Source organism: Solea senegalensis, linkage group LG19 (genome assembly GCF_019176455.1).
Source record: "Solea senegalensis isolate Sse05_10M linkage group LG19, IFAPA_SoseM_1, whole genome shotgun sequence".
Lineage (NCBI taxonomy): Eukaryota > Metazoa > Chordata > Actinopteri > Pleuronectiformes > Soleidae > Solea > Solea senegalensis.
Genome location: NC_058038.1, coordinates 14,121,978 through 14,136,408, shown reverse-complemented (window position 1 = coordinate 14,136,408; position 14,431 = coordinate 14,121,978). Strand labels below are relative to the sequence as shown.

At 41.4% G+C, this 14,431-nt stretch overlaps 3 protein-coding genes across 3 annotated transcripts; 1 reads left to right on the top strand and 2 right to left on the bottom strand.

Moving 5' to 3' along the window:
- Window positions 1–158: 158 nt before the first annotated feature.
- Window positions 159–5,899, top strand: LOC122784877 (cerebellar degeneration-related protein 2-like). Its single transcript, XM_044050285.1, has 4 exons — window positions 159–576; window positions 4,307–4,419; window positions 4,853–5,001; window positions 5,654–5,899. Exons 1-4 carry the CDS (start codon window positions 498–500, stop codon window positions 5,820–5,822), a joined length of 510 nt encoding a protein of 169 aa, XP_043906220.1. The 5' UTR covers window positions 159–497; the 3' UTR covers window positions 5,823–5,899.
- A 1,171-nt stretch (window positions 5,900–7,070) lies between these two features.
- Window positions 7,071–8,592, bottom strand: LOC122785284 (GTPase IMAP family member 6-like; the record flags this gene model as incomplete). The annotated part of the gene is made up of 1 exon (XM_044051017.1): window positions 7,071–8,592. A coding segment is annotated over one exon (675 nt), but the record flags the coding sequence as incomplete, so codon positions are not given.
- A 536-nt stretch (window positions 8,593–9,128) lies between these two features.
- On the bottom strand, window positions 9,129–13,054 carry LOC122785283 (GTPase IMAP family member 8-like). Its single transcript, XM_044051015.1, has 3 exons — window positions 12,908–13,054; window positions 10,380–11,246; window positions 9,129–10,123 (listed from the first exon to the last, which is right to left on the bottom strand). The coding sequence occupies exons 1-3, from the start codon at window positions 12,924–12,926 to the stop codon at window positions 9,456–9,458; spliced, it is 1,554 nt and encodes a 517-aa protein (XP_043906950.1). The 5' UTR covers window positions 12,927–13,054; the 3' UTR covers window positions 9,129–9,455.
- Between the last annotated feature and the right edge of the window lie 1,377 nt (window positions 13,055–14,431).

Below are 14,431 nucleotides of genomic sequence, written 5' to 3'. Positions count from 1 at the left end.
TGTGCCTAGTTACAAAATAAATGCATACAACGTTATTAATTTATTGTTTCCTTTATTTATTTATTGTGATTTATTTATCAATAAATCACATTAGATACAGATTAAACGCAAGGAGTCTTGTGGCAGCAGTATTTCCGACAGCACTTGAACGCAGCACGTTTTTAGGCTCCCTCCGCTGCTGAAGCTGCAAAGAAACAGAAGAAACAGCTGTGTCATCTGTGACACAGCTGCAGCTCCGAACACTCGGCTGTGGTTTGGTTCAGTGCTTCCTCTGCAAATGGTTCAGGACCTCAGGAGGAGGAGGAGGAGGAAGAAGAAGCAGGTGTTCTGCCGCTGCTGCTGCTATTGACGGCATTTAACTAATTTGTCTCAAAGGCGGCGCCGCCGTTGTTTGTTGTCACTTCCGGCGTGGTGAATTGGCGGATCCTATCACCACTGGAGAAGAAGGAGAAGAAGAAGAAGAAGAGGAGGAAGGAAGGTGAAGTTGTTCTGCGTTGATGCTGCGAGCAGGAAGGATGGAGGAGTTTGTGACGGAGGATGAGGAGCCGTGGTACGACCAGCGCGACCTGGAGCAAGGTGAGGAGAGAAGCAAAGGAGGAGAGGAGGCAACATTTATATAGCATCTAACAATGATGCTTCATCCACTATGGCTCCTTGCCTTATTCTGGGTAAATGGGTGAATGCAGGAGGAGGTGGTATAACAGACAGACAGAAAGAAAGAAGGAAAGAAAGAAAGAAAGAAAGAAAGAAAGAAAGAAAGAAAGATAAGGTTGAATTTGCTTTCATGATTAATTTGTTAAACATGGTTCACTGTGAGCCAACTGTAAATCCACGTCTCTCTCTGTTCCTGTGTAAATCCACTGAGTGTGGTGGAGCTGCTCTGCTCTTCCTCTGCCAATTACTTTGATCTTGTCAGTGATGTTTCCTTGATGGTCCTGCTGTCTGTCTGTCTGCCTGTCTGTATCTCTGTGTATGAGTCAGGGCCACTTTGCACTCACTCTACTTCTCAGTTCTACTCAGTTGGTTTCTCGCTTTCCCTTTCAAACCTGTCAAATAGAGCTGAATGGTTCAGGAAAAGCTGTAATGCCAGCGAATGTGATCAAGATTGTAATATTGACAGTACAACATGATGGAGCACAGCAACTTGAGATGCCATCAATGTAGTGACTGTTCAGTGTTCTGATGCAAGGATGAGAACTTAAGCTTTCGTTACAGTAAAAATAATCGCAAAAAGAAAATTAAAAGTATAAACGTCGGGTCAGGTGAGAATTATATGTGCAGTTTCCTAATGGCTAATGAATAATTGTTCATGTCTGACATGGGAGGATGTGCATTCCACCCATCTTCATCATCATCATGGCATTTAGGGTTTGTTTGACTACTGGAAGTCAAGACAAGACCTTCATTGTTGGACAAAAAATGCAGTGGATGTGGACGTTTTTTGAACAAAGATTATTGTCCAGCTTCTGTCATTGTGCGCAGTGTCTTTTGCAAGGAAACTACGAGGGGTGGGTCAAAATATCGATTTGGGGATGTATCGTCAGCCTTCCTCATGCAATGCAATATGCCAGGGAAAACATAGATGTTTCACTCACCAGGCGTCATTACTTCATGTCTCCTCATGGCGGCGCTGCTCAAATGAATGAGGGAAGTTACCTGGCCGAAGAAGAGGGGAAAAGCTATGTTCAATACATAGACTTTGTTCTCGATTAGTGATTTTGATACTAACCATATAGCAATATATTTGGGATAAGCAAGGCAATACATATTTCTTTTTTCTTTTACTATATTTTAAGAAAAAAACGGTCAAAATAAAAATAACTAAATGATATGCATTTGTTTGGAGAGAGGAGTGGAGAGATTGCCAATACAAAACAAGACTACTGCATTGTATATTTTCATATCGACCGAACATGTTAAAGAATCACGCCATAAAATACCCCTATATTTTGAGTGTATTGATATTTTCTTACACCTGTCAAGGAAACCAGTCGTCTGCCACATCTGTTATCTTAACAAACAAACTGTATCAGGAAAAGACAGAGGCTTCTGTTTGCTCTTGTTGTTCAACCTAATGCATTTCCTTTTACTGAGGCCAAATGTAACACATTGTATGATCAACTGTCTCAGTAATGATGCACTTTGTTGAGAGTGGAGCTGCACCGCACTGCATCAGTCCATCTCCTCATCATGTCCTCCATGTGTGTTAAGTCTTTAGGACCTTTTCTGGCATAAACCCCAACCTTGTCAGGACCCCAAGTAGTCCTCATGGGGACGTAAACCTTGTCCTAATGAGGCCGAACCTCATTTCAAAGGAACTGGCTAATGTTTGAATTGTGGTTTGGTTAACCCTTCGTGCTCACACAATACAGATTTGTGCCACAGGCCCAACCCTAATACACAACTCCTTATATGGACATCCTGGGGGTGTGTGTTTATAAATCACATCTTCAGGCGTTTACAAAAAAAGGCGTTTTTTTGTCTTCTTATGTGTTGTTTAGTCAAAGTTATGATTAATTCTACATCGCTTTAAAAACAAAAAAGTGCAGAAGTCTCAAAATAGACAGTTATTTCTTTTATTTTTATTAATTAAAAATGAGCCGAGTGAACTTATTGAGACTTATTTCACAAATTCAGTCTGATTTTTAAAAAAATTTGCTCAGGTGTGTTTATGTAGTTGGTGAAAATGGGGGGAATAAATAATAATTTCATCAGGTTGCCTATAGGTTGTACTGAAAGAAAGGATATAGGACACTGTGTTGCACATTCTTATCGCCTCTGTGTATATGTTTTAATGGAAAAAAGCATCCTAAATGCTCTGTGTTCTAAGGGTTAAGGTTAGAGTTAGGCTTTAACTGGTTATGGTTAAGATAGAAATAACTCATTAGTTAGGCTTTCTAAATGAATGGAAGTCAACGCTAAGAAGAATAGCTGCGCAAACCAGTGTGTGTGTGTGGCCATTTGTTCTGTATCTCATCTCGGCATCATTCAGCATTGAGTCATTAATCCCCTGGTTGATCTGATTAGGGAGCCCCAGACGAGACCTTCTTAGTGTGGATCAAAGATTCCAGGCTTTTGGGTCAGATCAGAGACAGAGGTTGTTCTTATAAACAAATGCCATCCTGCCCTGCGTGCACTCACACTCACGCAAAAACACTTTGCCCCAGAAATGTTATTGTTATGCAACCTGGCCGCTCTGCTGTTTGGTGACCCTGCGCTCATTATAATCTGTTAAACACATGAGGTGCATCTGGGCAGATGGCGACGAGTGGTGGTGATGATGTCATGTTTGAGTTGCAGCCTCATTTGCAGGAACCTCTCTCTCTCTCTCTCTCTCCCTCTCTCTCTCTCACGTGCATTTCGTATGACAGTGGTGGTGAATATCTCTTTTGATTAGTGAAGCATTTAAGACATCATTAAGGTTTATGGATCATATTATTGGATATATTTTTTATTTTTACGATATCCGAGCCGATGATTTTGAGGAAATGTTTAGGCATAAAATATCAGCGCCAATCTCAGCTGACATAGGGCGAGTTCGCCAGTCCATCACAGGGCAACATAGAGTGTCCAATTTACCTGATCCCCACAGTGCATGTTTTTGGACTGTGGGAGGAAACCGAAGAACCCCGAGAAAATCCACACACACATGCACACGGTGAAAACATGTAGACTCCATGCAGAAAGGCCCTTGTTATGACCGGGTTCACGAACCCAAACTATAGGACGGTCTGTGGGCATGTTAAACTAAGAGTGAATAAAAAGGTCTCTATATCAGTCTCTATATTCAAAATCACTGGATTGGATATCGAACAGATAAAAAATATAAAATCCGATATTATCCGAACAATATTTGTTACACAGTTGGAGAATTATGCCTTTGAAATGACTCAGCACAAATGTGTCGTTAAGAGCTTCATAGTTCATAAATGGTCTGAAATGACGCATGTCGGACTGATATCGGTATGAGTAGATACTTGGTATCGGTCACAAGAAGATAATAATAATAATAATAAGGGATTCTTAATGATTAATATTAGGGTGTTTATTTAAAAAAAACAAAAAAGTAAACCAGGGTATACATATTAGGAATTTAGAAACTTGTACAGCTGACTTCTCCATTTTTACATTCTAGTTTATTTTATAGATATAAGAACTTCTGGATATTCTTCTGGAGATTCAGAAGTTTTTACCTTTTCAAATTTCAAAAGCAATCGCAAACGTCCTGCACCCCCCTCACACACACACTCTTTTAAACTTTACGACTGAACAGTCATTTTTCTGTTGTTTGTGTTTCTCCTGTCAGATCTGCACTTGGCAGCCGAGCTCGGCAAAACGCTCCTGGAACGCAACAAGGAGCTGGAGGATTCCCTTCAACAGATGTACATTAACAATGAGGACCAAGTGCAAGAGATAGAGGTTTGCTCGTCTCACCTTTTTTGTGTCAGTGCAATGCAGTATTAGTTCATGCAGCTAAAAGGAATCTGACATGGGAAATGATCATGAAATGTGGAGCATTGAGGTGAAAAAAAGCGAGGGCAAGAATTAAAATGACTGAAAGCACCAAGCATACGTGTTTTGAAGACATCTCTGACTGAATCACATTAAACAAACTACTACATGAACATACTCATATGTTGCAGGAAGGTCCAATAACCACTAAGTAGCAGCGAAACCACCCGTGATCATGTCGTCATTATATTACATTCACAGTGAGATCCTTTAGTGCAAAGTTGCCTCTGCCTTTTGTAACTTTGTTTTGTCTAAAATAAGTGAATTTATCTCACTATCTCACGCAGCTGTAACTAGTCCATAATGGAGTCATATTAATCTTCCATGTTTTCCTCTTCAGTATCTGTCCAAGCAGCTGGAGATGTTGAGGGAGATGAACGAGCAGCACGCAAAGGTGTATGAACAGCTGGATGTGACGGCCAGAGAGCTTGAGATCACCAATGAGAAGCTGGTGCTGGAGAGCAAGGCCTCGCAGCAGAAAATAGACAGGTGAACAGAAACTGCTCTTATTATTTTCATTATCATTATCATCACAAATACTATATATCTCAAAACTGACTAGTTGTTATTAGGTTTTTTTTTGTAAATGATTAGTTTTAGTGTTAGTTTTTTGTAATATGGAGTATTTCCCAGGTGCAAGATTAAAAAAGGTCATAATAGGAATCAAATACAACCAACAGAGGAAAAAATAAGTACACTTCATATCAACCCAAAAGGGTTATGTATGAAATAAATTTACAAAGACGAAAACTCTAGTTTTTACTTTTATTCCAGTAAATGTTTTCTTCAATTTTAGTTTGTTATTTCGTTAGTCTTCGTTAACTATAATAACCTTGGTAATAACGTGTATGTGAAAACAGGTGACGCCAGCAGCTTTAAAGCCTGTGTAGCATCTTTGCTGTTTTAAGCAAGTTTATAACCATAATCAGGGATTAAAGGTTTTTACTGATTAAATTACTGGATGAGTGGTTGCCCTTGTTCTTTCTCAATGTACTCATTCACATTCTTTCCTCGGTAACAGTGACTCATTGTCACTGTGGGAGCATGGTATGTTGAGAATTATGTCAGTTCCCTGATGACATAACAATTATATGGACAAATAATTGTGTGTGTGTGTGTGTTTGTTTGTGTGCTTATACAGGTTAACAGGCACCATGGAGACTCTGCAGTGTCAGGTGGATTGTCTGACAACTCGGGTGGAGGAGCTGCAAACTCTGGAGGAGCTGAGGGTTCACAGGGAGAAGAAGGAGCGACGCAAGACTGTCCATTCCTTCCCCTGCCTCAAGGAGCTCTGCACTGCACCAAGGTGATTGTCTGACTGATTGAGGGCAGGTTATTTTTCCAGTATGCAAGTACAATAAAGGCCTTTTGACTTTGACAAAGGCTTTGTTGTGATTTTGATCTTGTTCTCATATAGTACTGTGCAAAAGCATTACAACTATGACATTTTGGTATTTTTTGGACAACATACTAAATTATGACATTTTAGTGTCTTGTTTGGAAGACTTACTAACTTTTTGGGACCACATACTATACTATGACTTTTTTGTCACATTTTGGACAACATACTATACTATGACTTTTTGTCACATTTTGGACGACATACTAACATATGACTTTTTTGTCTAATTTTGGACGACATACTATATATACACCCAACTCCGCTGCTTTTCCTTTTACATTTGTCGCATTGGGGGCTGGTGTTAACCATAAGCCTCCACAGTAGAGACAGTGAAGACAATGAAGATCATTAGACCTTTCTTATAAATAGAGTCTCAGACAAGTTTCTTTGAGGATAATTATGATAATATACATGAAATGACTGCTCTGAAATCTCTACACATGCAGGGAACAGAAAATATGTGTGGAGTTATTCCAGTACTATATACCATGAATTGGACCAATAATTATGGATATATAATGGTGTCTCTGTATATCTTGTTTCCTCTCAGTTGATAGCGGTTGGGTAAAAATAAAGGGTTGGCCATGACTGTAAGCGTTCTCCTAGTCTTCCACTTGAGAAAAGTTTATAGTTGGCCCAGCGGCTGACTCAGTTCCGGCTCTGGTCCTCTTACCTTTTTTGACACCTTTGTCCAACGTCCACATGATTTGACAAACTCTGACGTGTATCCAACATATTCAGTTCAGTGCGTGGGATTGTTTACCAGACGTGGCACCTCAGCTGTCTGGCCTCACGACTTAAGCGCTGCAAGTGTGTTTCCATGGTAACCAAGTATAGTATTGAGGAGAGGAGCACTGACTGGAGCTTACACATGATCACTGTTTTCATCTGAGTTGGTGTGTGTGTGTGTGGTGGATTTTTAAATATAATGTAATGTAATGTAATGAGATGAAGATGAATCGTCATTTGTTATGAGATGAACATCGATGTGTTTTCTCTGAGCGACACGGAGAGGGAGAGAGAGAGAGAGAGAGAGAGAGAGAGAGAGAGAGAGAGAGAGAGAGAGAGAGAGAGGAGCTGTGTGACAGTTTGCTGCTCGCTCCACAGAGGAAACTCATTATCAGGTCCAAGTAAACACACACACACACAGACAACGTGAAGACAAAGATGGACTTTATTGATCCTCAGGTAATCAGTTGTTCATGACACATACACAGTAAAACCTATATAGTTTGTGGATCAATAACTAAATAGATGATCGATTAGGAAGTTTGACAGTACAAGCAACAGAGGCAGTTCAAGTCCAGTAGAAACAGCCAAAGTCCAGTAGAAGCAGTTCAACTTGAAATTTTGAATCCACATCACATTTTGCTTCCTTATATTTACTATCACCTGTATTTACATTACACATCTATTTATTTGCACTTTGATTATTGAAATTATAAGCAAATTAATTATGGTATCATTATTAATTAATTATTAACTATGGTATTTCTAGTAGGTACATAATCTCAGGTAGTTCGAGTGTTAATGATAAATTGATAAACATTTTAGTGGTTGGAACAAAATTGTTGATCATAAATAGTGCTGGGGACAGTGTCCCCAGCGTATTTGACACCTATGGTAAATCCTGTGGTGATGTGGGCTTTTAATTATTGTAATGTATTGTCATAACATTTATACCATGGATATTATTTGATATTGAGGCTTGTAAGTCAGCATTGTAAGTGGGCATTTACATGCTGTTGTTCAGCACCATTTTCTGTATGCGTTCCTGGACCTGTGCCCGTCTATACTTTGCGTTCCAGCACCTTATGATTCACAAATTAAGCACTGGTTGTAGGCTATACCTGGTCATATTGCTGTTGGTTATGTTTAACGTGATGATTACATGCTGTGCAATTAGATTATAGGATTTGTTAAAATACTTACTGTAGGCTAATATGTGTGCCCCCCATGCATTTCATATGCCCCCCTTAAGACTGAGGTCTGGCGATGGGTCTTCAACAGCCACAACAGGCACAACAGCCACAACAGGCAACAAATTTGTTAATCAAATCAAAACGAGACGTCTTCTGGTAAAAACAGCACCCCCTCTGGGAGACCTCCTCTACTTTCTTCAGCAGCTCTGTGACCTGATCCCTGTTGTCCACCTCCCTGTTGTTGAACACTTGGTACTGGCCACTGCACTTGTCGAGCAGCTTACACAGGTTCTGGTCCTCTCTTACAAACTCCGAGATGTCCATGTCTTCCAGCCGGTCCCCGTAGGTGAACAGCAGCACAATGTGTTTGGAGACACCAGGACCCAGTATCTTCTGCAGCCTCTGCAGCCCCTGCTGCTCCTGCTCAGTGAACCTCCCCAGCTGGATGGTGAGGAGGAAGGCGTGAGGACCAGGGCTACTGAGCGTCAGCGCTTTCTCCAGCTCCGTCTTCAAGTCGTGTTTAGACAGCTGAGAGCTAAAGAGACCTGGGGTGTCCACCACCGTCACTCGGCGACCCATGATATTGGCCTCGCTCTTCTCACTGTGGATCGTCAGAGGTCTGGTGGTGAAGCGGTTCTCAAACACTTTACTGCCCAGGATGGTGTTTCCGGTTGAACTCTTGCCGACTCTCTCCTGACCCACCAGCACCACCCGCAGGTCGGTGCTGAGGTTGGACCCTGGAAACAACACAGCCTGTTAGAGCTGCAACCCTGTGAGACACCCTCCAACCACCAGGGGTCAGCACACAGCAACGTTAAACAGCGAGCAGTTTATAATGTTTTCATTAAATGATGGACCAGATTTTCATCCAGAATTTTTTTTTGTGTTCTACCGGGATCTCCTGGTTCTCACGGTTTTCTGGTTTCTTCCCACAGGCCAAAAACACTCAAAGGTTAATTGTCGACTCTAATTGATTGTTGGTGTGCCCTGCAATTTTCAAAATAAAGTCTGATTCTGTGAATCAAGATAAAACACAGCCCTGCAGTTTTCAAAATAAAAGTCTGTTTCAGCGAATCATGCTAAGACACAATCCCAGAGTTTTCACAATAAAAGTCTCCTCTGTTCATATTAAAACATCTCTCAGTCACTCCCGAGACAAACTCAACAAATGCATGCACGCACACAGACACGCACGCATGCACACACAAGCACACACACACACACACACACACACACACACACACACACACAAACATACACATAGACAACATAAAGACAAAACTGGACTTTATTGATCCTTAGGTAATCAGCTGTTTATGAGACAAACACAGTAAAACCTATAGTTTGTGGATCAATAACTCAATCGATGATCAATTAGGAACTTTGACTTTATGTATCTGGACAAGTACAAGCGGCAGAGGCAGTTCAAGTCCAGAAGAAGCAGTTCAAGTCCAGTAGAAGCAGTTTTAGTCCAGTAGAAGCCGTTTAAGTCCAGTAGACGCAGTTTAAGTCCAGTAGAAGCAGATTAAGTCCAGTAGAAGCAGATTAAGTCCAGTAGAAGCAGTTAAAGTCCAGTAGAAGACCAGTAAGGCCTTGGCTCCTCCTCATCCAGCTTTGTTTCACTCAATCCATGTAGTTATGAAGTCATATGTGCCACCACACCCAGCAACAAATTTGTTAAACAAATCAAAATGAGACGTCTTCTGGTAAAAACAGCACCCCCTCTGGGAGACCTCCTCTACTTTCTTCAGCAGCTCTGTGACCTGATCCCTGTTGTCCACCTCCTTGTTGTTGAACACTTGGTACTGGCCACTGCACTTGTCGAGCAGCTTACACAGGTTCTGGTCCTCTCTTACAAACTCCGAGATGTCCATGTCTTCCAGCCGGTCCCCGTAGGTGAACAGCAGCACGATGTGTTTGGAGACACCAGGACCCAGTATCTTCTGCAGCCTCTGAAGCCCCTGCTGCTCCTGCTCAGTGAACCTCCCCAGCTGGATGGTGAGGAGGAAGGCGTGAGGACCAGGGCTACTGAGCGTCAGCGCTTTCTCCAGCTCAGTCTTCAAGTCCTCTTCAGACAGCTGAGAGCTAAAGAGACCTGGGGTGTCCACCACCGTCACTCGGCAACCCATGATATTGGCCTCACTCTTCTCACTGTGGATCGTCAGAGGTCTGGTGGTGAAGCGGTTCTCAAACACTTTACTGCCCAGGATGGTGTTTCCGGTTGAACTCTTGCCGACTCTCTCCTGACCCACCAGCACCACCCGCAGGTCGGTGCTGAGGTTGGACCCTGGAAACAACACAGCCTGTTAGAGCTGCAACCCTGTGAGACACCCTCCAACCACCAGGGGTCAGCACACAGCAATGTTAAACAGAGAGCAGTTTATAATGTTTTCAATAAATGATGGACCAGATTCAGATTTTCATCTGGAAAAATGTTTTTATTAAGAAACATGTTGTTAATTGGTGACTCATTAATGAGAGATAATGACTGGCACTGTTACCATGACAATTCCAATTCCCTGCCCTGATTTACTGAATGACACATTTGTCCTTGGTGACTATCACAAGTCCACCTATAGCTCCTACTGCAGCGCCAATCATAGCTCCCGGTGCAGCTCCCACTCCTCCAACAGCAGCTCCAGTTCCGGCTCCAACAACAGCTCCAGCAATAAGTCCAGCAGAAAAGGCCTTCACCAGCTTCCAGATGAAGGGATTGTCCTCCTCTGCTGTGGCTCTTGCTTGCCTGCGAGTCATGTTTTCAATTCTCATCAAACGTTCCGTTTCTTCTCTTATGGCCTTCTCAGCCTCTTCAAACATCTCACTGGAGTAGAAGTTTCCTCCATTGTTGCGAACCATGGCGTTAATCTTCCTCACCAGTTCACTGACCTGATACAGACTGTTGTCTTTGTTGTTAAACTCATGGTATCCTCCCTTACACTGTTGGATGAACTCCCTGAGAGGTTTGCTCTCGTTGATTAAATCAGCCATGGAAAATCCACCGTCCTTCACTTGGTCCACATGGGTGATCAGTGCCATCATGTACAGTTTGGCCTTTTCACCAAACATCTTCTGAAGGATGTGCACAGTTTCTTCCTCTTCTTTTGTGAATCTGGTCGCTTGGATTACAACCAGGAACACATGAGGACCAGGAGCACAGAATGAGATACTTTTACCGATCTCTTTCACCACCTCTTCTTTTTTTTTGTTGGTATCATACAGACCTGGAGTATCAATAACAGTCAGAGTTAAACCAGCAATCTCTCCTGATTTCTTCTTACACTTCTGAGTCACAGAGGAGAAAGATGGCCTGGATTGGAAAACTGGTTTTCCTAAGATGGTGTTCCCTGCTGCACTCTTCCCAACTCCAGTTTTTCCAACCAGTGCAATCCTGAGTTCATTGTCTTCCGTGTCTGTCAGAGAAAAGGACAATACTAATGTTGTAAAAGACAAAGTCAAATGACATGATCACTCTAAAACTGCTTGCAGACCTGCTCTGAACTTTGGACATTGTCTGGAGGTACTCCTGCCAGTTCCCCAGTCAGATATCCAAATAATGTTTGAGTCCCTCAGTGGTCAGTGCCAAAGTATCGTTAAGTATCTGTGCAAGTGGTGCCGTAGTCTGGCTAATGTCAGACTGAGATGCAGTCTTCAAGGGGCATAGGCACCTCCCACTTTCAAGAGGCGTGACCAACAGACATGGGTCAAAATGCCTCGCAATTGCACGGACCTACAGCTAATCAGACCAAGGATCCAGACAACTGAAAATGTATCAACAAATGTGCTTTTAAGGGCCACATGGCGAATGAGTGGCTAGCACTGTTGCCTTGCAGCAAAATACCCGGCTTTGTCATACAAACAAAAGGGGCTTTCGTCATGGTGTTTGTGCTTGGGTTTCTCCGAGTTCTCCGGGTTCTCCGGGTTCAGGCCAAAAACATACAAAGGTTAATTGTCAACTCAAAATTGATCATGGGTGTGCCCTGCAGTTTTCAAAATAAAAGTCTGTTTTCTGTAAATCATGCTAAAACATGGCCCTGCAGTTTTCTAAATAAAAGTCTGTTTCTATTCATTTCTGAAAAAAAATAATAAATCATGCAAAACAAATTATTTTTTACCAAAATAAAAGTCTTTGGTTTTGGATTTGGTAACATTTCCATTTAAAAATTATAATTCTAACAATTAAGTTGTCTATAAAACAGTGCATTTGTATGTAAATGTTCTTATTATCAAAATATGGCCCTTGTTAAAAAAAAGTTTGGACACCCCTTCTTTAGACCAACAGTAAAATTTACATTAAAATGCACTGTCAGGGAAATTTTATTTTCCTTGTCACAATGATAATATTTAAATGGAAATGTAACCAATTGTGCATTTCTTGCACATCTGGACTCTGGAGTCAGATATCATAACATAATAAGAACAGGAGGTGAACACGTGATCGAGGTCCCTCCCTGGCCATAAATAATACATTATAAAACCCAAGCTGTGGCCCCTGAAAAATCTGACCGAGGGCCTCAATTGGTGCCCAGGCCAGACTATGGACATGCAAGATCTACACTTTTCAAAATAAAAGCCTCTGTATGTGTTAGGACATTCAACACATGAAATGAAAGTTAGTCACTGATCATCTTCACATTTATTTCATCTTTTTCTGAATTAATACCTCGTCAGTTTGACAGAGAATGTTATTTAACACGTCATTGAGAGGTTAAATCAATCTCAGCAACACTTAGACTGGGAGGCCCCCTACAGGCCGCTCAGCATCACTGCTCTGTGTTGTTTAGCTGTGGAATTTGGCCACAGAGGACTCGGTGACGTCATGAGGTGGCTGTAAGTTTCACTTTGACTCAGCAGAGTGTCGCACATTTAAAACAAAGAAAATCAAAGTTATAAGTCAACATACGTCAACTTTGTATTTCCTGTAACATTCTTCAAAGTCAGTAAAGTCAAGTCAGTCAAGTAAAGAATAAAGACTAACATGAAACAATTCCAAATGTTATAAACAGAATGTGAAATGATTATTACAGTTATGAATATAATCTGCACAGATTATTAACATAGTCAACGTTCTCACCGAGTCTTTGATAATCCATGCTTGTCTCTTCCAGGGGACACTGCGTCTTCTCCGGTCCTGATCCTGATCCTGACTCTGAGACTTTTTACTTTCACTTGTCTTTAAAAAAAAAAACTGGATCTCTTTATCCCATACGCAACGCTACTGTTTTCAAAATAAAAGTCTGTTTCTTTTACACAACGCCACAGCTTTCAAAATAAAAGTATTTTTCATGAATCCTGCTAAGACACGGCCCTGCAGTTTTCAAAATAAAAGTCTGTTTCTGCGATCACCAAAACACCAAAAACACAGCCTCCATGCTCTGTTTTCTGAGTTGACAACACAGAGCAGCCGTGTGTGTGCGTGTGTGAGAGAGAGGGAGAGAGAGAGAAAGGCACTGTTGCCATGGCGACAGGCCTCTGATCAACCCTAACCCTCAAATACTCATTTAATAAAATAAATGTCAATCTATGTCAGTTTAAGTCTACGATATCTGCGTCATGTTTGGAAAGCTTTACGGCAGCGATATTTAACATATAGTTGTGACATGATCAGTGATGCAGTATTAAAGGATCACAAAGGATAAGAGTTGAGGGCAGTATCACACAGCTGGGATGCAATTAAGACTAAAACAGGCAGAGTTCCATCATTAAGCAAGAGTTTGAATGGACCTCTTTCACACAAAATGCATAAAAACATATAGCATTTGCATTATTTTGAATAGCAAGGGAAAAAAACTCAAGTCTGCTTAGTGGAAAACAACAAAAAAGGCGTGATCGAGATTTCAGACAGAGGGCCAAGATGACACAATCAATTTTGCTCTCATCTCCAGATGCAAACCAGAAGAAATTTGAGGAACATTTGAGCCCAAACCAAACAAATATGTCCCTTTGCTGCCCCCTAGTGGTCAATAGGGGTAACTGCAACAGCACCACAGTAAGGCATTATTTTTGACATTTGACTCCCAAATTAATGCATGGTTGTTCAGTTGTTGCATTACTACTGGTTACTTATTTGCAAACCAAATGCAAAACTAGCTTTCAGTAAAAGTTATCCTCATACAGTTTCATCATCAAATAGACTGTGTTCATAGGCTCATAGTGTAGTTGCACTCATCCAGTTTAACTACACTATGAGTTGGTAGAAGGCAGCTTCTGAAGAAACTGCAGTGGGATTGCTGCCTTCTGCCTAATAAGCTGAAGCCAGTCCGGCACGCTGCATTGAACTGGTATGAATGAGAATTTGAAATGATGAGTCTAAGTTCCTAATTGAGTGTCTGAACATTTGTGCAAAATTAAGGATTGGAAGTGTAGGAAATGGATCAGAAATCTATGGCCATTTAAAATGTCTGATATATTGCAAAAAATAATATACCACAAGACATTTGCAGAGGAATTAGAAGACACAGCACAACCACACATGACATTACCTTGTACTGATACTTCATTTCCATTTCCCTTTATTTAACCAGGTAAAAAAAACTCTTTTCCAAGAGTGACCTGGCCAAGACGGCACCACAAACACAGAATGTTACTCCAAACACAC

Bases quoted from the DNA above. Each gene is read 5' to 3' on its own strand.
- LOC122784877 (XM_044050285.1), top strand. From the start codon at position 498: ATGCTGCGAGCAGGAAGGATGGAGGAGTTTGTGACGGAGGATGAGGAG. The intron at 4,420-4,852 runs GTTTGCTCGTCT...TTTCCTCTTCAG, and splicing joins ACCAAGTGCAAGAGATAGAG to TATCTGTCCAAGCAGCTGGA. The intron at 5,002-5,653 runs GTGAACAGAAAC...GTGCTTATACAG, and splicing joins TCGCAGCAGAAAATAGACAG to GTTAACAGGCACCATGGAGA.
- LOC122785283 (XM_044051015.1), bottom strand. The intron at 10,124-10,379 runs GTGTCATTCAGT...TGTTGTTTCCAG, and splicing joins GATAGTCACCAAGGACAAAT to GGTCCAACCTCAGCACCGAC.